The sequence below is a fragment of the Rhinatrema bivittatum genome, chromosome 2 (genome assembly GCF_901001135.1).
Source record: "Rhinatrema bivittatum chromosome 2, aRhiBiv1.1, whole genome shotgun sequence".
NCBI classification, from domain to species: Eukaryota; Metazoa; Chordata; class Amphibia; order Gymnophiona; family Rhinatrematidae; genus Rhinatrema; species Rhinatrema bivittatum.
This window is the reverse complement of record NC_042616.1, coordinates 732,411,926-732,439,837: the sequence shown is the minus strand read 5'-3', so window position 1 is coordinate 732,439,837 and position 27,912 is coordinate 732,411,926. Positions and strand designations below refer to the sequence as shown.

At 42.7% G+C, this 27,912-nt stretch overlaps 1 protein-coding gene across 3 annotated transcripts in view; it reads right to left on the bottom strand.

The window, feature by feature from the left end:
- The window catches only part of OXR1 (oxidation resistance 1), a 1,217,970-nt gene that overhangs the window by 265,663 nt on the left and 924,395 nt on the right, over nucleotides 1-27,912 (bottom strand). For all 3 annotated transcript variants that reach the window (XM_029591868.1, XM_029591869.1, XM_029591872.1), the window contains one exon: nucleotides 21,729-22,513. In XM_029591868.1, coding sequence (XP_029447728.1) covers nucleotides 21,729-22,513 — 785 coding nt within the window. The remainder of the gene's footprint in view (nucleotides 1-21,728; nucleotides 22,514-27,912) is intronic.

Below are 27,912 nucleotides of genomic sequence, written 5' to 3'. Positions count from 1 at the left end.
TACAATTCCAAAAACGAAAATATGAAGAAAAAAAACATAATAGCATGCTGTGCTCTAGACCAGCGCTTCTCAACCAGTGTGTCAAGACACACCATTGTGTCGCCAAACACTGGCAGGTGTGTCTCGTCTCCTGGTGTCCCACTGCCCCATTGTACTTTCCTTCTCCCTTTTTCCAGCCCCCGCAGGCCAACTGGAAGCTTCCTTTCTTCCTACCCCACTGCCCAATGAGAAGCCTCCTTCATTCTGCCTGTCCCCGCGCAGGCCAATCAGAAGCCTCCTCCCTTCTACCTGCTAGTGGGAGTAGGAAGAAGGGAGGAAGCCTTTGATTGGCAGTGAGGCAGGCATGGCACAGCCCAGAGGTGGAGTGGGAGGAATGGAATGTTGAACTCCGACGAAGCAAAGCCGCCACGGGAGCTCATCCCCATGGCGGCAAAGAGGAAAACCTGACCCTGACCTAGGCCACCACGGGAGCCCATCCCCGTGATGGCGAAAAAAGAAGGCCCACCAGAGTAAAGCTACGGTGAAACTGGGACCCATCCCTGCAGTGAAGGAAGAAGTTTTTGGTGAGAGTTTGTGTCTATGTGTGAATGTGTGCGAGCTGGTGTATGTGGGTGGGAATGGAAGCCTGGGTGAGAGCTGGTGTGAATGGGTACAAGAGCATTTGTGTGTGATTGAGAGCTTGTATATAAGAGAGTGTGATTGAGAGAGAGACTGGTCAAGGAGGTGATGTGTTTCTGTGTGAGAGAGAGAGAGACTGGTCAGGAAGATGAGAGGTGTGTGTGTATGTCTGGTTGTGGGCACTAAGGAAGAAGACTGAGGACAGAGCTTCAGCAATTCTTGCTGCTTCTGGTGAGTGCTATTGGCCTGGAAGGGAAAGGAGTAGGAAAGTTGCTGGAGAGGGTAAGTAAAGGTGGCTTTTTAAATTCATTTTTCTTGATTGACTGCCATTTTAATTATTGGGTATTATGCGATGTCTGCTGTTTTGAAATATTTTATTGATATTTGGACATATTTTAATAATTTTTATGAGTTTTAATTGCTGGATATTATTCTGTTCAGCAGCTGTTTTGTAACATTTTTAGTATAGCTTTACAATTATTTCTGTGTGGGGCTCTATAGCAGCTTGGCTTATTCTGTTTTCCCAATAGGAAATGTATTAGTGTTTAGGGTCTGGTTTATTAGTTGTATTTCTTAGATAGGGTTGTTACTGTTTGAGTGTGCTCCATAATACAGGTGTAACTTTGTGCGGGTTAATTTGTATGCATTATTGCAAATCCTGAGAGTCTGTTGGTGCTATATTGCTCCAGGCTCACACTGCATGCAGAGTGGCTTTTTTGGTTTTCCATTCCAGTTTCTGTCTCCATACTTATAATTTGTGGCTTTTCTGTACTTGGTGAAGGTCAGTTCTGTATGTGTGACCGACGTGAGGTATTTTACTAGCATGAAGGCATTTGTATCAATCTTATTTGTTGTATTTTCTCAATAGGACATGCATTAGTGGTAAATTACTGTCTTTTCATAAGGAAGGCTATTGTGCCTGGTAGTAAAGGGAGTTTGTTTTGCTTTTACTGAGATGTCATCAGATCCAGAATATCTTTTTTATATGGCCCTAGATCTGCTCTGCACTCATTGCTGGGGGTTGAGGGGATTCCTGTGGATGAATGTTTACATGTTTACATTTAGCCCTGTGATGGTCACATGTTCAATGTGTCACGCATGTGAGAACCATCTGTTTGGTGGGTCCTGGCCAAAAAAAGGTTGAGAACCACTGCTCTAGACCACATAAGAGGAAGAGAAATAGCTGGAAATATACAAACAAAAGAAGAGCCTTATAACTATACTAAGGCCAAATCAACACTTATACAACAGCACCCAAACTAACTGGAGCAGACTTATTTTGCAAAAAAACAAACAAAACAAAATCTCCAATTGAACAGGATTATAAAAAAATGTAGTTATCTCCCTGAAACCTAATAAGACATTTGCAAGGAATTCTCAGCAGCAATGTGGTATCTAATGCCAAAACTCTGTGCTTTTTAATCAAAAATAATTTTCTTCAGGCTTGTGACTCCTTAACTATTACCTGAGAATACTGCAGTTTTCTGCGCAAGAAAGGAAGATTCTTTAAATTGTAAAAAAGTTCTAGGGTCCACTGCTTATTAGACTCGTGAGCATACACCACTAAAATTATAGCTCTATCTTGAACACATGAATCTGAATCCTCTTAAAAACAGATCAAAAGAAGCATCAGATACATTAGCACTAAGAGCCTTAGACCCCCACCCGAGCCCCTGCAGTAGCAGACAGAGGCGATTCACCTCCACCTGAGCCACAACGGAAGGAAGAAGCCAGCAGGAAACAATGGGAGGGGGCTCACCCTTCCCCCACAGGTGAGGGAAGGCAGACACTGGTGCCAGCTGGCCAGAACCCACCCACCAACCACCCCTTTGCTGCCCACCATCACGGCTGAGGGAGTAGGGCTCTGGAAGCGCAGCATAGCTGGCTCGCCTCCACCAGAGCCCCCGACAGTGGAGAGATTCGGTTCACCCCGAGCCCCTGAATTGGCAGACAGACGCGGATCACCTCCACCAGAGCCAAAAACAGAAGGAAGAAGCCGGCGGGAAACAGGAAAGGGCTTTCTCTTCCCCACAGGTGAGGGAAGGCAGACACCAGTGCCTGCCAGCCATAACCCGCCCACCGATCGCCCCTTTGCCCGCCCACCACCACTGAGGGAATAAAGCCTTGGCAGCAACGCCAGAGGTACCTGTGCCAGCAGGAGCGCACACGAAGAAGAGCGACAAAGGAGCCTGCCCCTTCATGTGCACCTAAAGTGGAGCCAGTCGAGGCTTTTCTCTTGTGCTGACTACACAAGGAAAATGGAACAGGATCACCTCATCACAACTAAGATAGGACAAGGATTACATGAAAGCCTTAGGAGATCCACAAAAACCAAACAGCAAACACCAACCTAACCCACCCTTCGAGAAAACTCCTCCTCAGCGCTCACTCCCACCTAATGTTCACTTTGCTGCTTCTGAAGCTGCAAGTCTATCTAAAAAAAAAAAAAAAAAATCCCATTAATAAATGATCTACTTGAAGATTTAAACTAGACCATCTTCTGCATTGCTGAAACCTGATTGACCAACAATGATAATGTACCCTTAAATTAAATTGAGCATTCCAATTATGATGTTTTTCACATCCCCAGGCCTAAGGGTAAAGGTGAGGGGTTAATTATTAGTTTAATAAAAAAAAAAAAGATCAAACTTATCCCATACAGAGAGATATTAACCCTCCCTATGAAGTGATAATACTTAAATAGTCACAAATAAACATCAGTATGTTATATTGCCCCAAGGGAATTCTTTAAAAAGACTGTTCACCTCTAATCTAAATATTCACTAAAGCATTTCCATCACCCGAATCCACCCTCAGAAGTAGATGATTTTAATCTACATGTTGATAGTACAAACAAAACCTCTGCATGTGAGACCTTCTTAGAGACAATGGAAGCAATGGGATAGTCTCAATTTGTAACTACATATAAAGCAGGTCATATTCTAGATCTTATATTTGCCAATCTCAACAGTTGCAGGATAAATACCTCCCACACTATTCTGCCATGGTCTGATCACCAATTAGTAAAAGCAGACATAAGCATCCTCAACACAAGAAGAAACACAAACCACCACCAAACTTTCATTTTCAGAAAAAAAAGAGCCAGACCTACTCATCGATTCGATAAAAAATATACTAAGCAATTTCAATTTTGCTAATGCCGCTGCATTATTTGACGCATGGGGCATCATGGTTAATGAAATAGCAGACAACCTAAGCTCAACCCAAATAAAAACAATCCAACCCAAACAACGCTCCTCCAAAATAAGAAACTTTGGTACAATGATAAACTAAGACACTCTATTGAGGAATTCTGAGAAACGTTGTCAGAAAAGCCAGACCTGAATCACCTGGAAAATACAAATCACTACTTTCTAGATACCGGGTTTCAATCAACAATGCGAAGAAAGAACACTACGCTAAACAGATCCACAGAGTAATTTTTAACTCTAAATTACTCTTCGACATCATTAAACACCTAATCAAGGACCCATCCTCCTCTATCTTGAGCTACAACTGCTTCTCTAAGAATGACTGTAATGAATACGCCAATCATTTGTTAGAAAAAATAACCAAACTCACTCAATTCCTGCCTGCCCACCAACCAGAGAAAAAGAAAAACATGAACCAGCCAAATGGGCCACTTTCAGCAGGGTCTCAACTACAAATCATGCAAATAGTTTCTAAAATAAAACCAGCAAATCACCCTCGACACCATTCCAGCTAGCTCCTTAAAACAGATACATAGCACTATCACCCCAACAATCACGTCCTTTATCAATCAATTTCTTGGACAGTCTAGTCCTAGACAGGGCGAAACAAGCAGTGATAAAACCTATCCTAAAAAATAAATCCAGCAGTTCTGACAATTGGGAAAATTATTAACCCATATCTAACTTTTTATCTAAAATTCTTGAAAAAGTCTTTTTATCACAACTAGAAGACTATCTTGATGACCATCACATTCTACATCCAAACAGATTCATATTCAGAAAAAAATCACTTGACTGAGACCTTGTATCCTTAATGGACCCCATATTACGGGGATTTAACAATGACAAATCTTATCTCCTAGTACTAATTGACCTAACAGCAACCTTTGACACTGTTGACTATACCCTTTCTCTGCCATCAGCTGAGAAAAATTGGAATTGATGGCGATGTATTAAAGTGGTTCACCTCCTTCCTATCAAAAAGGACATTCCAAGTCAAACCGGGCAACCATATGGCCGACACCTTCCCGATTGAGTCAGGTGTCTGCCCAGGGTACAGCACTACCTGCAACTGACGTCATCTTCGGGGGCCAGGCCGAAGTTTTCCGCTGCAGACCCTTTAAGAAGCGGCAGATGCCGCGTGCGCATACCTAGGGAGGAGTGCACAGGGAGCCTGTGCACTCCTCCCTAGGCATCCAGGGCCTCCCACGTGGCCTCCTCCCTAGGCATCCAGGGCCGCGTGGGAGGCCCGCCGCGGTCGGTAACAGGACCGGGCCGCCCCGTGTCGCCAGAGGACGAACCTGGCATCTGTGTCTGCCAGAACAGGTAAGGGGACCCGGCCGCGGCAGACCGTGGCCGGGATTCCCAACATTCTCATTCAACACACAATTAAACTCTGGAATTTGTTTCCAGGGGATGTGGTTAGTACAAGTAGTGTAGCTGGGTTTAAAAAAGGATTGGATAGGTTCTTGGAGGAGAAGTCCATTACGTGCTATTAATTAAGTTGACTTAGAAAATAGCCACTGCTATTACTAGCAACAATAACATGGGATAGACAGTTTTTGGGTACTTGCCAGGTTCTTATGGCCTGGATTGTCCACTGTTGGAGACAGGATGCTGGGCTTGATGGACCCTTGGTCTGACCCAGCATGGCATGTTCTTAACATATGTATATGTTTCCCCTATATAAATTGCTATCTGATCTTGGAATCACCTTCTACTTTTACGCCGACATTCAGTTCTACATACCATGCACTTTCTCCGTTGAAAATACAATACTGACTCTTGCAACACACATGAAAGCTATACAACGTGAATTATTCAAACTCAAATTAGCGCTAAAGACAAAAAAGCCTGAAACTATTCTAAGAAGAAACCCACCTATAGTGACTCCGCAGACTCTAGACCTGGGAAACTTCAATATTACACCCTCAGACCAAGTGCGGGACTCAGGAATACAGATTGATGAGAACCTATCAGTGAAAAAGCATGTAAATAAATTAATCAAATCAGACTATGCTAAACTGTGCGTACTATATAGACAAACCGTTGCTGACTCACAGATTTCCACACAGTCCTGGAAACCCTCATTTTTTCAAACCTCGACTATTGCAATTCACTTCTACTTTGAGTACCCTTCTTCTAAAAAAAACTACAACTATTAAAAAAAAAAAAATGCCGCAGCTAGACTATTAACAGGATCCAGGAAATTCAATCATATTTCACAATCTCTGATAGCGCTTCATTGGCTACCTGTACAATCCCAAATCCATTACAAGGTCCTAACATTAATACATTCCGCCCTCCACTCTTACAACACTGGTCTGGTTGGGGTAGTGTTACAACCATACAAGCCTCAAATTATTAAGATCTCAAAACAAAGGATTACTAGCTGTGCCATCATTACAGAATATGTAGCTATCAAAAGTAAGAGACCGTATATTCTCCATTGCAAACCTGAGACTATGGAACTCTCTACCCCAGACCCTACGACTAACTCCAGAAACAAAGAAATTCAAACGAGACCTAAAAACATGGTTATTTCAAAATGCCTATAATCCAACAAACTTTTCTGATCTCACTGCTTACCACAACATGGGTAAATTCATTACGATCCTAACTAGTGAACTCAATACCACAGAACTTTCAATCCTCATTATCACATCACTTCCCAACTCCTCCCAAATAAACCTGAAACTGAAAACTTTCTACCTCTCTCATATCCCTCCAGTAACTTGAGTTAAAAATGCTTGTTCAACCCTGCCTCTCTTTTCACCCCCGATAACTCTAGCCAACGTATGGGACCCCTTTAGTAATCGTGTCCATATTTAAACTGTATGTTATATGAACAGATTAAGTGATTGTATTTGTCAATTCTTATTATGTTTGCCATGATGTAAATTGCTGTGATCTTCATTTGGAACGACAGTATATAAAATGGCTAAATAAATAAATAATACAACGTAGTAACTACAGGAATCACCTTATTGGAGACTTGAAAGTCCAAATAAGACTATAGGACACAGAGGACACAGAGGAAACGTTAAAAATCTCAAATTAAAATCTTTTAACAGTTATCCAAATTTTCAATTTTCCTATGCAATAAATTGTTATCTTTAATCAACGCTACACTAGGCTCATAATTACAAGCACATTTCACATTAACCACAGCTAAATGTTCAGCCTGCTCTAGAATCTTTCACAATCTTTATTAATTTATGCAGATAAGATTTCCAATGTTTTCAAGACAATAACAATTCTTAAACAAAGAGATGACTCTAATCTTGTTACAACTGTCCACAGTGATCCCATGGTTATAACAGCGGGCTTCTCCATTGCAGATGGGGAAGCCTGCTGAGACCTCTCATTCATGGATACATTCGAGGAAGCAATTAATATTCCATCAGCCTCAGCTTCAGGTCTTTGCTGGAAGATATTAAGGGCCTGAGATGGCATCGGGCCTACGAGGTTAATGAGATGGTGGGTTCTTACTGAACGGAGCTAGGAGCTCCGAATTCATCAGCTCCCTCAACTTGGCTCAAAAAATTGAGTGTGTACAGCATAAATTGAGAAGAAAGGGAGGTTACTTTGGGACCATCTTCAGACTGCCTTTCTTTTTTTTTCCTCCATTCTTGAATTTCTGTTTTTGCAAAATCGTGAGGGGGGTCCCGGAAAAAGGGGCACACTAGTACCCAGTGTGATTTTAAATCCTAGTGCCTCCAGCCATTGAGGTCAGGAGGAATTTTTAGCGATGAGTCAGATGATGGAAAGGGGCCATCACAAGAGAAATGTTTCCAGACGTGATTTTAAATTCTCCTGGCTCCATCCAGTGAGGTCAGGAATCGACTACAATGGTGTGGATGATGGAACGGGGCCAGCAACAGGAATCATCTTCTCCTGCTCTCCCCAGTTTAGTGACATTTTTATACCTGCAATCTACATAATGTTTATGCTTGGTGAATTGTCACTATAGTTCTCAAACTTTATACAGAGTCTGGTACCTGGTTGTACGGACAGATTGGCTACTGCCCATCTCCTTGTATGCAAAAGTAAATTCCCACACAATAAAAGCCTTATCAAAGCGACTGAGCGTGGTCTGCCTCCCACTGGTACAGGGGAAATGCAAAAAGACTAGAAGCTCCCTACTTGGCTAAGTTCAACAGTGTTGTCAGGGATGGGGGAGAGGGCTGGAGGGAGAAGGAAAGTGAGGATGCTGCTAGGGAGTGGAGGAGAGGAAGGAAAGAAAAGGTGAAGCTGCCATGGAAGAGGGAAAGAAAGATGATGTCATTGTTGGGTGGTATGGAGGGGAATGGAAAGGAAGGTGGTGGTAATGCCATGGAAGAGAAATGAGAAAGTAATGATGTCAGTGAGGTGAAGGGAGAAGGAAATGATGATTATAATGATGGGGAGAATGTGGCGGGGAGAGGAAAAAAAGAATGATGCCAGGGAGTTGGGGAAAAAGGGAAGGTGATGATGCCAGGGTTGGAGGAGAAAGAGAGGGAAAGAAGGTGGTGATGATGCTGGAGGGTGGGAAAGGAAAGGGAAGAGAAAGTGATGATGCCTGTGGTGTGGGGATGGGAGAAGAAAAGAGAAAACAATGGTGAAGGTGCGCCATGATGAAGTGAATTCTGTGCGGGGTGAGCCATGACAAAAACATTTGGGAACCACTACTCTAGATAAGAGGCAGCAAATTGTATTTTATTTTTTTAATAATCCAGGGAATAAAGGGTCTTTTCACTTTTCTGGATATACCATTTAGAGAAATGTTTCATAGAAAGACTAAGATGGAGGCTGATACCACCTTAGGGAGGAATTTAGGATGCCTGTAGAGTAACATCCTATTAGGACAGCGGCAGCTGGCTAATTTATTGAGTAATGAGCTTTTGAAGACCAGACTTCACTTTGTCAGATGTATGAAGTGTAGTATGAGAGGTGGGCAAATAAACATGTAGAACAAAGAGAGGGAACTTAATAGAGCAGGGCAGAGATTGGAAAGGCATGTTAATAGGATTATAGTTCAGCCAGCTGGCAACCAAGGTAAGTGATAAAACAGGATAATATGAGAATAGTTAAGTCTATAGAGACCTATAGTGTGCCATGAAGCCAATGCCTCTATTCAGACCTAGGATGATGGTGTTAAGCTTTTTAAAAAATTTCAAGTTGGCCATTTCTGGACAATTTTATGGTGGGAGTTGGGACAGGGGTTTCACAAGTCCCCCCAGGGAATTTACACATGTTGTAGGGATGCGGCTTGTTTTAGTTCACTCAGGCCCTTTAACATGGTAGTGGCTCTGGGCAAAGGGACCACCATCACTTTTTTTTTTTTTTTTTTTGGGGGGTGGGGGGGAGGATAAGCAAAGCTGCAGTGTTTTACCAGCAGGAAAATACCAAATACCACAGGGCTGTACCATAGTGTAATACCAAATACCACAGTTTAAAAAATTCCACGGTATTTTCCCCTCTGGGGAAACATACTGCAGCTTAGTAAATGATCTCCTTAGCCGGTTAGTAACTGAAAATTGTCTAAGTTAACCAGACAACCTTACCCTGTCCTAAAACATCTAACTGGATAAAATTATTTGGCTAAAACGTAGATGGATAAGCAGCTTGATATTCAAAATGTTGCCATTCAACCGGATAACATTTGAATATTGACCTATATTTTATATTTTTTTGAATTATATTTTGTATTGAAAAGTTGTAAGCTGGTTTGAGTTCCCTTGGGGGTGAGGTAGAAGCCTAAAAATTGCTGTGTAATTTGTGATATTGAATATAAAATGTGTATTTCTTAATATAAGCATATTTAAATATAAGATACATTATTGATGCTTTTTCAAATATAAAATGTGTTTATAAACAAAATGGTATATACATTTAAAAGTAAATTATAACAATGTGATAAAGTTAATGCCGGGCTAACCTGTTTGTTTGGAATTTATTATATTGTTTACAATTTTTGTCCTAAGTGTTGTTTTTTAGATACTTAGTTTAATTATTTTATATTCAGGATTTTTAAGTATATGATTGAGTGTTAATTTGTATTATGTCTGATATGGATACTAAGGTTTGTGTATGTTAAACTTCCACCTTGAGCTTTTTGGAAAGATAATATAAGACTGAGAATTACATTTAATCCATTATTGGAGTTCTGATAGCATATGCAGGAGGCCCCAGTGATCTAGGAGGCAGCATACAGTATCACTGAAAGAAGTTAAAAATATGCTACATTATAAGTCTTCTCCGCATAATGCCAGAGACTAGCAAAATGTGTGCTGCAAACAGAAAAAAAATGTTAGATAAGGACAGAAAGGCACACCTAGTCTGTACCTGCCTGATACAGTACCGCACAGCCCACCTGATTTCAGGCTTTACCCTATTTAATTTTTGGACCAGCAGTTTCTTCCCATTCAGACTTCCAGTGTCATCAGAACTGGTCTCTATTGGGCTGCAGCACTGTGAGCCTTCATTAACTACTCAACATATTATATATAGTGACATAAGTTCATTTGAAAACATTTTAATTGTTGTATACAAAACATTCTATCAAAAATCTTCAAAAAACATTTAAATTTCTATTCATCGTTGGATACATAAATAGCAAATATTCCCCATAAAAAACGCATTCATACACAATCATACTATTAAAAAAAGTTTTCTTTTAGAAAATCTATATAATACAGTTGTTCCACTCCCTCTTTACAGCATTGTATTTCTTCCGTAGTTCAATTTCACAAATTCATACTCCCAACAGATTTCGCCGTGCAATCGGCTTCTTCAGGGGAGCATAATACACAGATCTTCAAACATTTCCTCCACGAAATCACCCAAATGTATCCTCACTCAATTTTCACAGTATCTTACTCTTACCACACACAAACCAAATATATGGTCTCCACAGTTTCACCATTATCTCTTTTATAATTGTCAAAGTGCTCACCCCAACACTCCCATTTTCCAGAGAGTCCACATCTTCAAAATATCTTAACAGTTGGCTTCCTTACATCAATGACGCTCAAAACTCAACTTTCCCGAGCACTCAACGTTCTCGCACAGCTGTTTTCTAAAAATGTTTTCAAATGAACTTATGTGTCACTATATATAATATGTTGTGCTAGAGTGTGTGATATACTTTTTATACAATGTTGAGATTACTTACCTGATAATCTCCTTTTCCTTAGTGTAGACAGATGGACTCAGAACGAATGGGATAGTATCCGCGTGCTAGCAGTTGGAGACGGATCTGACGTCAGCACGGGGGTATATATATCCCACAGGAAGCGTAGCAACTCAGTAATCTTCCTTGCAAAAGCTGTTATGGAAATGTGTACTGATGCTCAGTGAAAAGTGAAAACAGGATTCCCCTGACCGATTGATAGTAGCTGGAGACCGCCAGCATTCCCAACCGGAAGGCGTTGACACCAGGTAGAGTGTACGCTCTTATGGAACAGAAGACATGGCTTACCTGGAATCGGTGAAACCCATGTATTCAGGCAGCTGGGCGGGATGCTGAGTCCATCTGTCTACACTAAGGAAAAGAAGATTATCAGGTAAGTAATCTCAACATTTCCTGGCGTGTGGCCAGATGGACTCAGAACGAATGGGATGTACAAAAGCTTTACTCCCAGCCTGGGCGGGAGGCTGCCTGAGGACCATGTAGTACCGTCCTCGCAAATGCTCAGTCCTCCCCTGGCCTGGACATCCAGACGGTAGAATCTGGAGAAGGTATGGAGGGAGGACCACATCGCTGCTTTACAGATTTCTGCAGGCGACAGCATCCTGGATTCAACCCAGGATGCCGCTTGTGCTCTGGTAGAATGAGCCTTGACTTGTAGAGGCGGAGACTTCCCGGCTTCTACGTAAGCTGCTATGATAACTTCTTTAATCCAGCGGGTGATGGTGGGCCGCGAGGCCGCTTCACCTTGCTTCTTCCTGCTGTGCAGGACGAACAGTAGTTGTTGTGTCACTTCCAGATATCTGGGCAGTAATCTGCCAATGTCGAGATGGCGCAATAAACGCCCTTCTTCAGATTTCTTCAAACCTACCGTGGTAGGCAAGGATATAGTCTGATTAAGGTGAAACCGTGAAACAACTTTAGGTAAAAAGGAGGGAACCGTGCGAAGATGGATAGCCTCTGGAGTGATTCGCAGAAAGGGATCACGGCAGGACAGTGCTTGCAGCTCTGAGATGCGTCGTGCTGAACAGACAGCCAGCAAGAACACCATTTTCAAAGTGAGAGACCGGAGAGACAGGCCCCGAAGGGGTCTGAAGGTGGATCCCGCGAGGAAATCCAAAACAAGGTTGAGGTTCCACAAAGGCACAGGCCACTTCAGTGGCGGACGAATATGCTTGACTCCTTGCAGGAAGCGAGAAACATCTGGGTGCTTGGCGATGGTCTTGCCATCCCTCCTGGGACCATAGCAAGACAGCGCAGGCACCTGAACTTTGATGGAGCTGAGGGAGAGACCCTTCTGAAGTCCATCCTGCAGGAAATCCAACACAATAGGGATTGTGGTCACATGTGGATTGGTGCCATGAGTGTCGCACCATGCTTGAAATACTCTCCAGATCCTTACATAGGTGAGGGACGTGGAAAACTTACGAGCTCGGAGGAGTGTATCAATCACGGGCTCAGAGTAACCTCTTTTCTTCAGTCTAGCCCTCTCAATGGCCAGACCGTAAGAGAGAATTGAGCTGGATCCTCGTGGAGGATGGGACCTTGACGTAGAAGGTCCCGGAGAGGCGGCAGGGGAAGAGGCTCCCCTGCCAGTAGTCTTCTCATGTCTGCGTACCAGGGTCTTCTTGGCCAGTCTGGTGCCACTAGAAGAACTAGGCCCCGGTGTTTCTGAATCTTGTGGATGATGGCGCCCAGCAGAGGCCACGGCGGAAAGGCTTATAGCAGAGTCCCTGGAGGCCAAGGCTGGACCAGGGCATCGATTCCGTGTGAGAACGGGTCGCGCTTGCGGCTGAAGTATCTGGGTACTTGAGCATTGGACTTGTCCGCCAGTAAATCCATTTCCGGAATCCCCCAGTGATCCACAATCATCTGGAAGGTTGTGGGTGACAGCTGCCACTCTCTCGGATTTAGGCTTTCTCTGCTGAGGAAGTCTGCTGTGGTATTGTCCTTCCCGGCAATGTGGACGGCGGAGATGTCCTGAAGATTCGCCTCTGCCCAAGCCATCAGTGGGGCGATTTCCAGGGATACTTGTCGGCTTCTGGTTCCGCCCTGACGGTTGATGTATGCCACCGTGGTGGCGTTGTCGGACATCACTCTGACTGCTCTGTTCTTCAGTCTGTGAGCAAATCGAAGGCATGCCAATCGGACTGCCCGGGCCTCTAGACGGTTGATGTTCCACGCTGCCTCTTCTCTGTTCCACCGCCCTTGTGCCCTTCCAGGGTGGATGCCATGAGACCAAGAACCTGCAAATAATCCCAGGCTATGGGCCGACTGGCTCCCATCAAATACTGGATACGCTGCTGAAGTTTCAACTTTCTCTTGGAAGTGAGACTGACTGTGTCCACCCGGGTGTCGAACTGTACTCCCAGGTATTCCAGGGACTGGGAAGGCTGTAGGCAGCTCTTGCTGAGGTTGATTACCCAGTCCAAGCGTTCCAGAAGGGCGATCACTCTGTCGGTTGTCCGAAGGCTCTCCTCTCGAGATTTCGCCCTGATCAGCCAGTCGTCTAAGTAGGGATGGACCAGAATTCCTTCCCGCCTGAGTGCCGCTGCTACCACTACGACCACCTTGGTGAATGTCCGTGGTGACGTGGCCAACCCAAAGGGCAGAGCCCGAAACTGGAAGTGGCGACCTAGAACCTTGAAGCGTAGGTAGCGCTGATGATCCGGATGGATCGGGATATGCAGGTATGCCTCTGACAGGTCTAACGCCGTGAGGAATTCTCCTGGCTGTACTGCAGCCTTGACGGAGTGCAGAGTCTCCATGAGAAACCTCGGTACCCGTAAGTAGCGATTGACTGACGAGGTCCAGCACAGGCCGAAAGGTGCCCCCTTTCTTGGGTACCATGAAATAAATGGAATAGTGTCCAGAATTCACTTCCCAGGCAGGTACTGGGATGATGGCTTTCAAGGACTGGAGCCTCGCCAGGGTAGCTTCCAATGCTGCCTTCTTGTGTCTGGGACATGAAGATTCCACAAACTTGTCCGGAGGGAGATGATGAAAGTCCAGATAAAATCCCTCCCGGATAATGGCGAGGACCCACTGGTCAGACGTGATCTCGACCCATCTGGGGTAGAAGAGGGTTAACCTGCCCCCTATGGCTCCGTCCCCCAGATGAATCGGCGGATTCTCATTGTGAGGCGCAGCCGGGACCCGAGCCCGGGCCTGCTCCCCTCTTGCGCTGCTTGGTCCGAAAGGACCGATTCCTGGCCTGAGGACGTGGTGCCTGGTAGCGATCCCTGTAAGGAACAAAGCGCTGTGAACTCCTGCCCCTGGAGGGCCTTGGAAAGGCGCGCTGGCCCCTTCTGAACCGATCTTCCGGCAGTCTAGGCACTGGAGAGGCACCCCATGTACTGGCCAGTTTATCAAGGTCGCTGCCAAATAGGAAAGAGCCCTTAAAGGGCAATCTGGTGAGGCGTGTCTTTGAAGGCGCATCAGCGGACCATCTCCGGATCCAGAGCTGCCTCCTGGCGGCTACAGAGGATGAGATCCCCTTAGCTGTTGTCTGGACCAGGACAGATGCAGCATCCGTGAGGAACGAAAGAGCTGACTCCATGTCAGCTGCTGGAGCATTGTTCCTAACCTGTGACAAACAGGCACGCGTCACCACTGTGCAGCAGGTCGCGATCTGCAAAGATACAGCTGCCACCTCAAAGGTCTGTTTCAGAATGGCGTCCAGTCGCCGGTCATGAGGCTCCTTGAGGGCCGTCCCCCCTTCAACTGGAATGGTAGTGCGCTTGACCACAGCGCTAATCAAGGCGTCCACCTGAGGGCACGCCAGCAGGTCCTGGATAGCCGGTGCCAATGGGTACATGCCAGTCAGGGCCCGGCCCCCTTTAAAGGAAGCCGCTGGTGCCGCCCATTCTAAATCTATCAGTTGTTGTGCTGCTTGCAAGAATGGAAAATGGCGGGCTGTAGGACGAAGACCTTCCAGCAGGGGGTTCTGCGCAGAGGGTACCGTAGCGCTGGGACCTGTAATATCCAACTCCGCCAGACACTGGGACACCAGGTCGGAGAGATCCTCCTTAGGGAAGAACCGCCTCATGGTTCTATATGGTTCAATCCCTGGGGGAGTTCCCCTTCGTCCGGGAGTTCGGACTCGTCCGGTGAAAACTCCTGTTCTGACTGATCTGGGCTGTCCAGCGGCGGGAGGTTCCGCTCACGATAAGGGCGTGAGGGTCCAGGAACAGGATCTGCCGGAGCCGCCACCGCAGCAGTCGCCGCAGCAGCCACCGTGGTCGCGGCCACCGCCGGAACCGCAGAAACCGCAGGAACAGCAGGAACCGCAGGGCCTGGACGGGAAGCCGTCTGCATCTGTACAAAAGCATGAATCCCCTTAAAAAGATCCACCCAGGAAATTGAAGCAGCCTCTAATCGCCGGGGTACAAGATCCCCCGGGATTCCCGATTGGTCGAGACTGCCCGCTAAGTCCAGGGTAGCCCCTGGGGAACTGTCCGCAAATCGCGGCTGAGACGGGTCCTGGCCCAAGGGTCCCATGGCCTCCTCACATTGGGCACATAGGGAGTCTGGCTCTTCACTGTGTGTGGCCCGAAGCTGGCATGCAGAGCAGAGGCCGAGGGCTTTAATGCTGGAGGCAGGCGGCGCCCCCGCTGAAGACGCAGAGGCGTTTTGTTCCATAGTATGCGCTGAATGAAAAGCGGCCACAATATACGCGTAATACAACCGGCGCTCAATAATATGCGGCAGCAATAGGCGCTCAATACACAGGCGCTCAATAATATGCGGCAGCAATACACGCTTAATAGAACAGGCGCTCAATAATATGCGGTAGCAATCTACGCTTAATAGAACAGGCGCTCAATACTATGCGGCAGCAATAGGCGCAGCAATATACGCTTAAGAACGCTAAAGATATATCATACGCTCTCAGCAATAGGCGATCATGAATACCCGTTCAATGGCACTCAATAAGCTCTTAGCAATATGCAATTAGCAATAATGGCATTCAGCATGCTCTCAGCAAGTAGGCGGTTTAGCAACACACGCTCAATAGTTAGGCCATAAGCACTCAGCAATATGCAGTTAGTAATAATGGCATTCGGTATGCGCTCAGCAAATAGGCGGTTTAGTAACACACGCTTAATGTCAGGCAATATGCACTCAGCAATATGCAGCATTCAGTATGCTCTCCACCGTTAGGCGGTCAACAGCGCTCAATGGCATTCAATATGCGTTAAGTAATATACAGGCCGCAACACAGTCTTAATAGCATTCAATAAGCTCTCAGCCATATGCGGTTGGCAATACCTCACAGTATGAAGGCAATATACGCACAAGGAGGAATAAACCTGCGCCTATTACAGGCGCCCTACCTGAACGAGGCCCACAAAACGGCGCCCTCCTTGGCGTGCCACGCCGCCGATCCTCTGTTCCTTCGGAGACCCGAAACAAGAGATGTACGCCTCACCTGAACCACGGCGCTTCTCGGCTGGAACCCAGGCAGTCTCCGGCTGCGGGGAGAGCGGGTAAGTACCTTCACCACCGCGATTGAGGATATGCACCCGCTACTTCGTCCATGCCGGGACCGAGGTGCCTCGTATGCCTCACCCAAACCTCGCCCGGGGGCTATGTCCCTGCCGCGCTTCGGCCGGACCGAGGACTTAACCACCGGGGGGGGGATCACGGAAATCACCCCGGGCAACTCTACTGGGGGAGTGACCTTCGGGTATCACCGCAGGAGTGCGGGGCTCGATATTTTTGTAGAAAGTAGAATCTAGAATTATAAGAAAAGAGAAAAATTAAAGTAGTCTTGGAAAGCACACTCAACTAGCGTGCAGGCACTCCAAACTGTTTTGGAGACGGAAATTACTGAGTTGCTACGCTTCCTGTGGGGATATATATACCCCCGTGCTGACGTCAGATCAGTCTCCAACTGCTAGCACGCAGATACTATCCCATTCGTTCTGAGTCCATCTGGCTACAAGCCAGGAAATTGCCATTTTTTGTAAAATTCATTAACTACTCAGCAGAGATGTGTATTTGTTTGAAACAAATGGGTAAAATTGAGCAACTAGCCATTTTTGTTTCAACTGTTGATCCCTGAAACAAATAGAGAATGACCACAAATGTAAACAACATTTTTTCTCTCATTCATTTAGGTTTGCCATTCAAGTCTATGGCCAATTGAAAAGTGCTACAGTAAGATTGGTAAATATAGCAATCATAAATTCCTGACTGAGGTTAACAGCCAAGACAGAACCAAGGCAGGGGAAAGTAGGCAATTAGACAAGGAAGAGGACTAATAAAGGTGAAGCTGCTATACTTCTATTACACCTTGGGGGTTTTACTGCCACTCTGCCTCATCACCATACCACTGATGTACTGCCACTGAAGTTTTGCAATCACTCAGCCTTGCTGGCATAGCCCAGACTCTGCATCTTAGGGGTCTTGCTGCCATACTCCTTATGCTAAATCTTGGGTTCTTGCTGTTACACCCTAGATTTTACACCTTGGTGTGTGTTCTTGCCACTTTGGGTGGCTGCTTTGCTTCTCTCATGGTATCTTCATGCCACTGTCACATTTTCTGCTTCATTTCCTCTTCATGGTGCCACCTTGTCCCTCTTATACTGTTTTGGGGGTTTATGCCACTGTTTTTGATGCCCTCTATTGAAGCCTTTACACTTTTGTTACTACTTTGCTCCACTCAGAGTGTCATAGAGAACTCCTGCCACTGATACCCTTGTGCCTTAGGCTTTTCATGCCACTTTTGGTGAGACCTTGTGCCTTAGAGATCTCTTTCCTCTTCTGATAATGTCTACCCACAAGTTTAATTAGAATTGATTAGAAAACCTCAGTTTTGAAGCTTTTTAACTTTAATTGGAAACAAAAAACAAAATGGAACAATTTTTTTTCTTTGAAACAAACAGATTGACTTGCAAAACAAAAACAAATGCTAATTCTGCCCTAAAAGTCAATAATTTTGGCCAATTATTTTATTCCTCCTTCCACCAGACACTGTGATGACAGTTCTTAGATAGAGACCACAAGCAAATAGTAGGCCTCTGGACCCCAACTAGCATGGATCCAGAGTCTGGCCACTAGGTGTAGCAAATGAGCAATGGCTGGGACTCCCTCTACCCAGAGAGATGGTAACACATGCCTAGCAGTGACAAGGCTGATGTGGCTGATGGGGAATTAAGTGCATAAGAAATCCCATATTGGGACAGACCCAATCATCTTGTTTTCTATCTACTAGCATTCTCTGGTAGAATGCCCTAACAGATCCTAATAGGGAAATCAATTTCCTGTTGCTCATGTCTAGCTTCCAGTAGTTTTTTAGTGCATTGAATTAAGTTATTTTAAGAGTCTGTTGTATTACTGTTTTTTTTTCTCATTCTGTCTCAATGACAAAAAACTTAATAAATTACTCCCTAAATCTAGTATGAGTTTCATGGAGTAAAGGGTAAATAATTTTTCCCTTTTTCCTTGTTCCACACTAGTTAGGACTACATAACCTTCTGTCATATCCCCTTCTCAGTTCTCTCTTCTCCAAGCTGAAACCTTAATCCATTAAGGCTTTCTTCATATCAGAGACATTCTATACCTTAACATTTTGTTGCCCCTTTGTAACATTTCTAGTTACATATCTTTTTTGAGATAGACAACCACCACACACACAATACTCAAGGTGTGGATCCATACAAAGACATAATATTCTCAGCTGTGTTCACTATTAATTTTCCAACATTCTATGTTTGACACTGCCGCACACTAATCTGAAGATTTTGACTAATTGTCCATAATGAATTCAAAATCACTTTTCTGAGTAATAACTCCTAATATTGAAATCAGCACTGTGTACATATAGTTGGGATTATCTATCCCAATGTGCATCACTTTGCATTTGCCCATATTAAATTTATCTGCCACTTAGATGCTCACTGCCCCAGCTTTGCAAGATCCTCTAGCAATTTCTTAGTCTACTTCTAGCTACTTTGAAAAACTGACATCTGCAAATGTAATCATCAGCCCTCTTATTCTTTGGCACCACTCAACACTACCCTCTCTTTTAAACATTGCTCAAACACCCCCCCACACACACAAACAATACCAAAAAAAAAAAAGACACAAAGGTCATCTACCTATAACATACACACATCAAAAGTTAAACAGAAAACAGGGTACCTTTTGAAGGGAAAAGCTTATTATATTGCTATTTATGTATATGTGTGTGTTTATATTCAGGTATCTCTCCCAATAGCTGTTCTGTTTGGTGTCCTATTGATTCAAAATTCAGGATATGTCACAGGGACATGAGGATTCTGACAGGGTGCAGGATCCACACCGGTGAAAACAGCAGGTGCATGGGTCTCGGATAGTAGGCTGGATTGGTTCTCGGTGAAACTTACTATTTTTTCTCCTCATAGCTTTTCTCCTACAGCTCCTAACTCAATCTCATATACTTCCCCCAGGGCAGAATCTTTCTGATTTTGACAGTACGTGTCTGTAGATGCAACATTTTTTTTAACATTTTAAATTTGCCAGATTTTTCAGGAAAACTCTAAAGAAAATTGGACAACATTCAATTCTACTTCTGTGAAATATTCTCATATTTCTAGCAATAATTACTTATTTAGACAACAATCAGAGTAATTTCAGTAACCTTTTCCTTCCTGGGTTAATGAAACTTTATTGGGAATGTATGCCCAATTATAAAGCATCTCAATTCTACAACACTACAGTATATGCTAGAGCTGAATGAATTATACATATATTTGCCAGATATTTACATAAAAGGTTTAAGTATATATTGATTTAGAAAACTAAAACCTTACACATTACACCACTAATTCACAACCACTCAAGACTGACGTTTCATTAATGTGACAAAAAAAAAGCAAAAATTGTCAATAGTATACCAGCGAATAAATTGTCATACAAATTGGTTACATCAATAAGATTTGATTTTTTTTTTTTTTATAACAATTGTCGACTGAAATTGAAGATAGCATTTCCTTGGACCCCAATATTTTTTTTTATTGGAAGGATGGTGAATTTATGAATAGTTTCACTGTGATTGTAAAAGCAAAATGGTATCAGAATTCAAAAAATCTCTGGGAAGTAAGAAACCAAAAGGTAGAACTGGAGATAGTATAAGGTATTGCAGCAAGGAGTAAAATAAAGAAACACATTTATGGTAATTAGACTCACACAATTATACAATTACTGAATACTAGAGATCCATATTCAAAACCTGTTTAGACAGATAACTCAAAAGTTGTCTAAATAGCAAAATGTGGCATATTCATTCCAACTTATATGTTAGGCCCCCTCCTAAACCCCCATCCCACCCCTCTCTCCCCCGGTTACAAAAAGTCATTCTAGCCAGGAGCAAGGGTCTCACACTCACGTGCTCTATGCTCACTCACCTGCAACTATGCTCAGTTTGATCTTCCAGCTTTTCCAAGTGTTATACATGAGAGCACTGTAAGTGTAAATTGAACATAGTTTATGCTTTCAGCACTGCCTATCAGATTGGGTGAGACCCTTGTTCCTGGCTAGAATGATTGTTTTTGTCACAGCGTAGGGGGAGGGGGGAGGGGTAACAAAATAGCTTGTGACTGGGAGGGAGGTTCCAAAGTCTGGTTGGGGGGGGGGAGGGAGGGCACAATAGAAAATTTTTTTAACTGAAGATGGGTTAAAGGGTGCAGAGGGATAGGGGGAAGGAGAGTAGGACACGTAATTAGTATTTGAGGAGTGATGGGCTAGATATTGCAGTTTACAAGCGGATGGAAGCCGCAGGCCCTTTGGGTTTTTTTTTCACTAATACAGTGCTACTAACTATACAAAGCCGGCTAACTTTAAAATCTAACCGGCTATATTCAAACACAGCCGGTTAGGTTTTAAAGTTAGCTGGATAATTTTAAACATGTATATTTAGTAAGATTGTTATACCGCTGAATATACAGGATAAGTTATCCGGCTAACATTCTTATGATGGTCTCAAATTTTCTGTTTTTTATATTTTTTTTAATTCTGGTGTTCTTGTGAAGCACTTTGTGATTATGTGTCACTGAATAGTAGGGTTCTTTTATACTGCTGTTGTCCTCTTCTACCAAGTTAGACGAGGTATTACTTCTTCTTTCTCAGCTGGGCCTAGCAGACACTGCCTAGGTTCAGCAGGGGAAGAATCTGCAGGATGTTGCTGTTTTTCTTCTGCTAGACCTGGCAGGATGATCGTGCTCTTCAGCGTCAGGCTACAAATACTCAGCGCAGTGTGATGTGCTCTGCCTGGCCTTTTTGGTATAATCTTTGTTAGGAAGCTCTTTGATTTAGTAGACATATTAAAATGTTTAAAAAAAAAAAAAAAAAAAAAAGCTCATCTTATAACTGGGTCAATACGGTATGTGCCTAGACTTCCCTTCTTTCAAAGTGCTTCAGAGGTATTATTCTGGTTCTTAAAAGGGGGGGAGGGGGGTGAGCAGCATCAACTAACCAGTTAAATTATATTAAAGGGAGCAGTAAAGGATGCTGAATTTACCCTATCAACAGTAGTTAACATATGTATAGAAAAAAAGAGACTTTCATAATTGTTCCTTTGATCTTGACTCTCCGTATTTATTTTTTTTTTTTTGCAAAAATAAATGGAATTTGAAGATCCTGAGATGAATACATTTCCATTTCAATTGTCTAAGAAAGGAAGAAGTGACAAATGTTAAAGTTCATAATATTTAATTTATTTTTTGTCTCTCTAATTAACTTACCTTCCAAAAACCCATCTGCTTTTGAAGTTTTATGCTTTACTTCTTTTTGAGTAGCATGCTGCATATTATCCCTTTGCTCCTTAGCTTGTTGCATAGTGTGAGTCTTCCACAATTTGCGCAGCTCCTCCACTTCTGCATTGGAGTCTTGAATTTGTTCTCTCACTAATTTGCCCTTTCCAACTGTTTCAGTTTGTGAAGAATCCAATGTTATTTCATCACAACATGTATTTTTAATCTCTTTTGTCTTTACTGTAGCTTCCGTAGTTTTGGAATCCGTGTTATCATTAGCCTCAATAATTCTGTCCGCTTCTTGATACTGTGTCTCTGATTTCTCAATATTGTTTGTAACCTCATAATCAATGTTAACTTCTGATTCCTTTAGTTTCAGTTCTAGCTTTTCTATAGCATTGCCATGACTAAGAAACCCACTATCATTAGCAGGTACTTCAATACTGGATTTTAAATCACTATGGGCATCAGTAATATCTGAAAGATTTGTTAAGCAGCATTCTGTACTAATCTGGTTTATAGTTTGAACAGATTCTGAGGAGGCTCCAGAAGATTTATCATGTCGAAGTTCATCTGAAGAAATAAGTTCCTCTCGTATTGGAGACAGTTCAGATTCTGTGAACACATCCTCAGAGAGAGATTCCTCTGTGCTTCTTGGGGCAGTGCTGGCACTATCATTTCCCGTATCTCGAATTTTTGAGCCCATTTCATCTGTATTGCTTCTTGTAATTTTCTTAAAATGGTAGAGATCTCTACTACATAATTGTTCTATATCTCTGTTGATAGAGAAAAAAATAAATGTTATTCACAAAAGAAAAGATTCAATCTATTTTCATAAAATTATAGATTGCATTTTGTGTATTACAACACTGGATCATTATTTGAGAAAAAAAGAAAAGGTTGAGTTAAATCACTATCATTTTGTAAGCAGCAATCTCATCACTTCATAATATAGTACTAGTAATTATGCTTTTGAACTAAGACCCCGAGCATTACAAATTAGCACAAGCAACTATCCATGAAGAAAAAGGTTAATTTGTAAATAAGGGTATGAAGGTATGGTATGTATGTATTCAATGCTCCATAACTAGTTTTGAATGATAGCTAAATCTATATAATAGTACATTTTCCCAGTATTAATTTCCTTTTTTCACCAAATAGAAATCTAAAAAAACCCCCAAAAAAACCAAACCCTAGCATTTAATGTTATGCAACAAATTCTGGTGGTTACAAATCTTTTAAAATGTTTGTAAGATGCAATGTAGGTTGATTCAAAATGTTTAAGAAGTCATCTTCTGTTTATCATAGTACAGGTAATTATAGGATATGATTGATTTTTATTTACCACTTTTACAATTTGAGGTGGTTGTAGCTTGATTTGATAAAACTCTAAAAGAGAAGTTAAGTGATTACCAACTACTGCTCAAACTAATATTTTCAGCTAATATATTATACTATGTAGAAGCAATACTCCCCATAGCATCATTTAGGAAGAATTTGGTGAACAATGAGAAATTATGTTATAGTCATTTTAGTTAGGGAATTTTTCAATATGGCACACAATTAGATGTATACTTGTTAATCTACTCACACAGCAGGTCATTTACATTATGTATTATGAAAGCTATTAATAAAGAATAAGTTTTAATTTTGGAATACTGCATATTTATTCTGACATTTGTGCTTTTTTTCCCTTATGGGATTTTCTTTGCTATATTTAGTGAGCACTTCATATACATATTCATATTGCCTGAGTATATATATATATATATATATAGGGTTTTACTCAAGTGGGCTTTGGAAATTGCTACAATATATGCCATTGAATTGTACTTAGGATTTACTCGCTTAAGTGCACTTTATTCAAGTAAATGGCTTTTGAAAATTGCTATGGATAGTATGTAACATTTACACATATAACTCCTTTGAAAATTCACCTGTTAATCTGTAATTGTTTTCTTGCATTCCCCTTGGCTTTATGTACTGATATTAATGCAAATAGTTTTAGTAACTAATTGTTTTTTTTTAGTAAAGCATACTTTATTAAGGTATAAGCAGTAATTAAGGAATATGACTTCCTGGGACCAAAGTTCAATGTGCAATTGATGGCATACTGATGAAGTTCTTGTAAGCCACATTATTGGAAGAGGGATGCCAGCTACATCTGAATTATTTGGGAGTCTCTCTCCCCCAGCAGGCTATAAATTCAAAGGCCTCTCCACCAGACTGGGTAGGCCTGGCGATGGGCCTGGATGCAATATCCTACAAGCAGCCAAGCTTCTATTGTAGGCAGAAGAGATATATTCTTATCAGTTCAGACTAAAATATCTAGGCATACTAGAGGGGCATACTGGTCTTTTTCTGAGCTACCTATGAATTTGAAGGTCCTCCAACTGGTAAACAGATTTACAAAAATTACCCTATTTGCAGATGATAGGGGTAATATCTGGTCAGTTGCAGGATAGTCACGCAACCTGCTGGTCACCCCAAGTTGCCACAGTTCATACCGTGGCAGATACACCCCTAATGCCTCCCCTCTGGCTTGCTCATGGCCTGGCCCATAGGCATGCATGCCACCTTTAGTTGGCTCCATGGCGGGAAACTGTGGAATGGCATTCTGAGATGACATTAGCCTAGCAGGGAAGTTAAACTCTCACCATGCTCCCATCCAGTGCCTCAGCAACAGGTTCCCCTGCTTTATCTGTAGTACATGTTGCTACTTCTCATCCTTGCCTTGCTGCCCAACTTGCTCCTAGCACTCCTCCTCTTCTATGACTTGCTCCACTCTTGCTCCCCATCTTTGCCTTGCCTCCTGTCCAGTTGCTCGCCTTGCCTTTTTCCTCTCCTTCTTCCTTGTCCTAGTTCTTTGCTTTCTTGCTCTGTCTGACCTCCTGTGCTTGACCCCTGCTTTCTGATTGCTGCCTGCCTCAACCTCTGCCTGGATACTGTCCATTGCATGATTGCCGCCTACCTAGACCTTGTCACGGATACAGACATTGCCTGCTCTCCGCCTGCCCAAACTTTGATCTGCATACTGACAATACCTGACTTCCTCCTGTCACACCACTGGCCTGGCTACGGACTTTTGACCGCTCTCTGAAGGGCCATCACCTAAGTCCTGCTGGCCCCAAAACCCAAGGGCTCAATCTGCAGGGAAAGGGGACTTAGCTTGAGCGCTTCTGCCAGCTGTTGGCAAGAGCCTAGCTGGTTTCCTGTTAGGCTGCGTCAAGCCCACCACAGACAAGGGGCTCACATTTCATGACAAGAGGTTGTTCTTTATAAATAATCCTTATATTAAAACCCCACATGTAACCAATTTCTATTTTTGGAGCTCTCAGGCTACAAAATGTATTGGAACAAGTTTGAAGTCTTGCCCCTCAGACTACTAAACTGGAACTGGATTTTCCTTTCAAATGTGCAAACCACAAGCTGATAAATCTTGGTCTCTATATTTCTAGAAACCTTTCTAATCTCTATAGATATAATTTCACTCTGTATACAGATTACAGCTCCACTTTTCTCATGAGAGAAATTTCCCTTATGCTTTATATTTTATTTATTTAATTTTATTTAACACTTTTCTATACCGACCTTCATGGTAGAGACCATATCAGGTCGGTTCACATCGAATAGGGGAACTGAACCAAGAACAGTAACCAAAAAAATGATAAAAATGATAAAAATGGTAACTTATCTAAACTATTTTACCTAATGCTGCTGAAAAACATTAATATGAATACCATAGAGTACTTTTTTTTTTTTAATCTGTAATGCTTTGGAGCAGACTTATTCCAGATAAGGAGAAATTACTACTTACCTGATAACTTCCTTTTCTTTAGTACAGACAGGTGAATCCAGAGCCAGTGGGTTATGCACCTCTCCCAGCAGATGGAGACAGAGCAAATCTGATATCATGGTATATATACCCCTGCAGTGACATCACTCTGCCAGCATTCTCTACAAAATCAACTGTGGACAGACTAACAAACTTGATTAACAGAAAACCACTCCAGCACTTAGCTAACAGGAAACCTCTGAGCTCAGATAAGGAGTGCAATAACACTAGGCTAGGAAGTGGATTGACACTTAACAGTACTCCCTGGAACATGTGGCCACACAGGAGGTCCATAGCACAACCAATCGGCAGCCAAGTGCAGGAAAGTGGATTCACCTGTCTGTACTCAAGAAAAGGAAACCATCAGGAAAGTAGTAATTTCTCCTCTTTTAGCGTTCAGACAGGTGAATCCAGAACCAGTGGGATGTACCAAAGCTACTCCCAAACAGGGTGGAAGGCCGCCCACAGTCCAATCAAAACCGCACATGCGAAGCCTGCGCCCTCCCCAACCTGCACATCCAGGCGATAATGCCTGGAAAAGTAGTGTAAAGAGGACCACGTCACAGTTTGGCAAATATCGACAGGAGACCTCCGCCCAAAATACTGCCTAGTGGAATGATGTGGGAAATTATTTTAAGGAGTTATTTAGCTTGAGGAAGAATATTGTACCATGATAGGAAGAAGCAAAGAATCACTGATATTATTAGTGTAATTATTTAACATAAGGCCTATAAGTTCTGAGAATAAATATGTTATTTTTCTTAGCTTACTTGCAACAAAAAACATGTCCTGAGCTAAGATATATTAAACAGCAGTTATTCAGGAAACTAATTGCAGATAGAAGAAGAAAACAATAAATTAGCCATTTGGCCACACCTAACTGCTTGCTGATGAAATGGCAGCTGGGGCCTTGAGAACACATGGGAGTGGCCCAGAGAAGAATCTAGAGCAAAGGTCAGAAGAATTAACTTAAAAAGAACAAATTGAGGCAACCTGTTTGAAATCGGAGAAAGAATAGCTCAGAATAGCTTTGGACATTAACAGTGGTTAATGACTTGCCTGATGAGCTGTTGCTGGATTTCCCAGCGCTGGGTTCCCAGATCTACAAAGATATATAGACTCACATTGAGAACTGTGAGGGGGAAGTATTTTTGTATATTTTCCTTACTGCAAACGCTAATCTTGAATGCTTTGATTGTTTATTCTCAGACTTAAATAAATGTTATACTTATAAACTGTGTTGTGTAATCTATGACAAATTAATCACCAATTTTCCTACCCTCTACAAATGAGCCCTAACCAGACTAGGTAACGCCTGCTCAGCATCCACATACTCGGCCATGACTAACTCCTTAATCCAGCGTGCTATTGTAGCCCACGACACCGGCTTGCCCTGTTTACTTCCACCATGGAGAAGAAACATGTGATCCGTCTTCCTGAGAGGTTTAGAAACCTCCAAATACCTCAAGATATGCTTTGACATTTAAGGCCGTAACAGGCAATATTCCTCCGCATCTCTTTCCCTGTCCAGAGACAGCAGGGAAATGGATTGATTCAATCAACATACTTCGCTAGTAATAGCATTAATAGCCACCCCTTATAATGTTATTATATATATATATAATTATCTGATCTTCATTTTCCTTCTTACTCCAAGTTATTGTTTCCCTGTTACATGTAACTGCTTTTCTGCACTATTGTTCAAATTGTAAAGTTTATTTTAATTGCACCCCTGTTTCTTGTGAACCTGCATGATGGGACTATCGTCTTGAATGTTGGTATATAAAAAAACTTAAATAAATAAATAAGTGAAAACCCGAGACCACTTTTAAGAAAAAAGGAAGCAACAGTACGCATCTGTATTGCCCACAGAGTCACTCTTAGAACCTGTGCCCGGCAATCAAGGTCTGCAGTTCAGATACTCGAGACAGAACAAATTGCCACAAAAAAACAGTTTTCAAGGTCAGTAACCTCAAGGAAAGGTTACACATCAACCGAAGAGTAAATTAAGACTCCACAAAGGAGGACAAAAATGCTTCACTAATTTCAAGAAACGGGCCACATCTGGATGAGCCAATAAGGGTCCACAATTCACCTAACCTCGAAAAAGGCAAGAGCCGCCACCTGTAACTTTAATAAATTAAAGGCCAACCCTTTACTCAAACCATCCTGCAAAAAAAAGCCTCAAACACTCACCAAACCCACACATAGGCTAAGGAAGTGGAGAACTTTCTCGCTCATAGCAAGTTGGCAATTGCAATAGAATATCCACTCTTCAGCAACAGAGCCCTCTCAAGGGTCAAACCGTAAGACAAAATAAGAGTTGGATCTTTGAGAAGA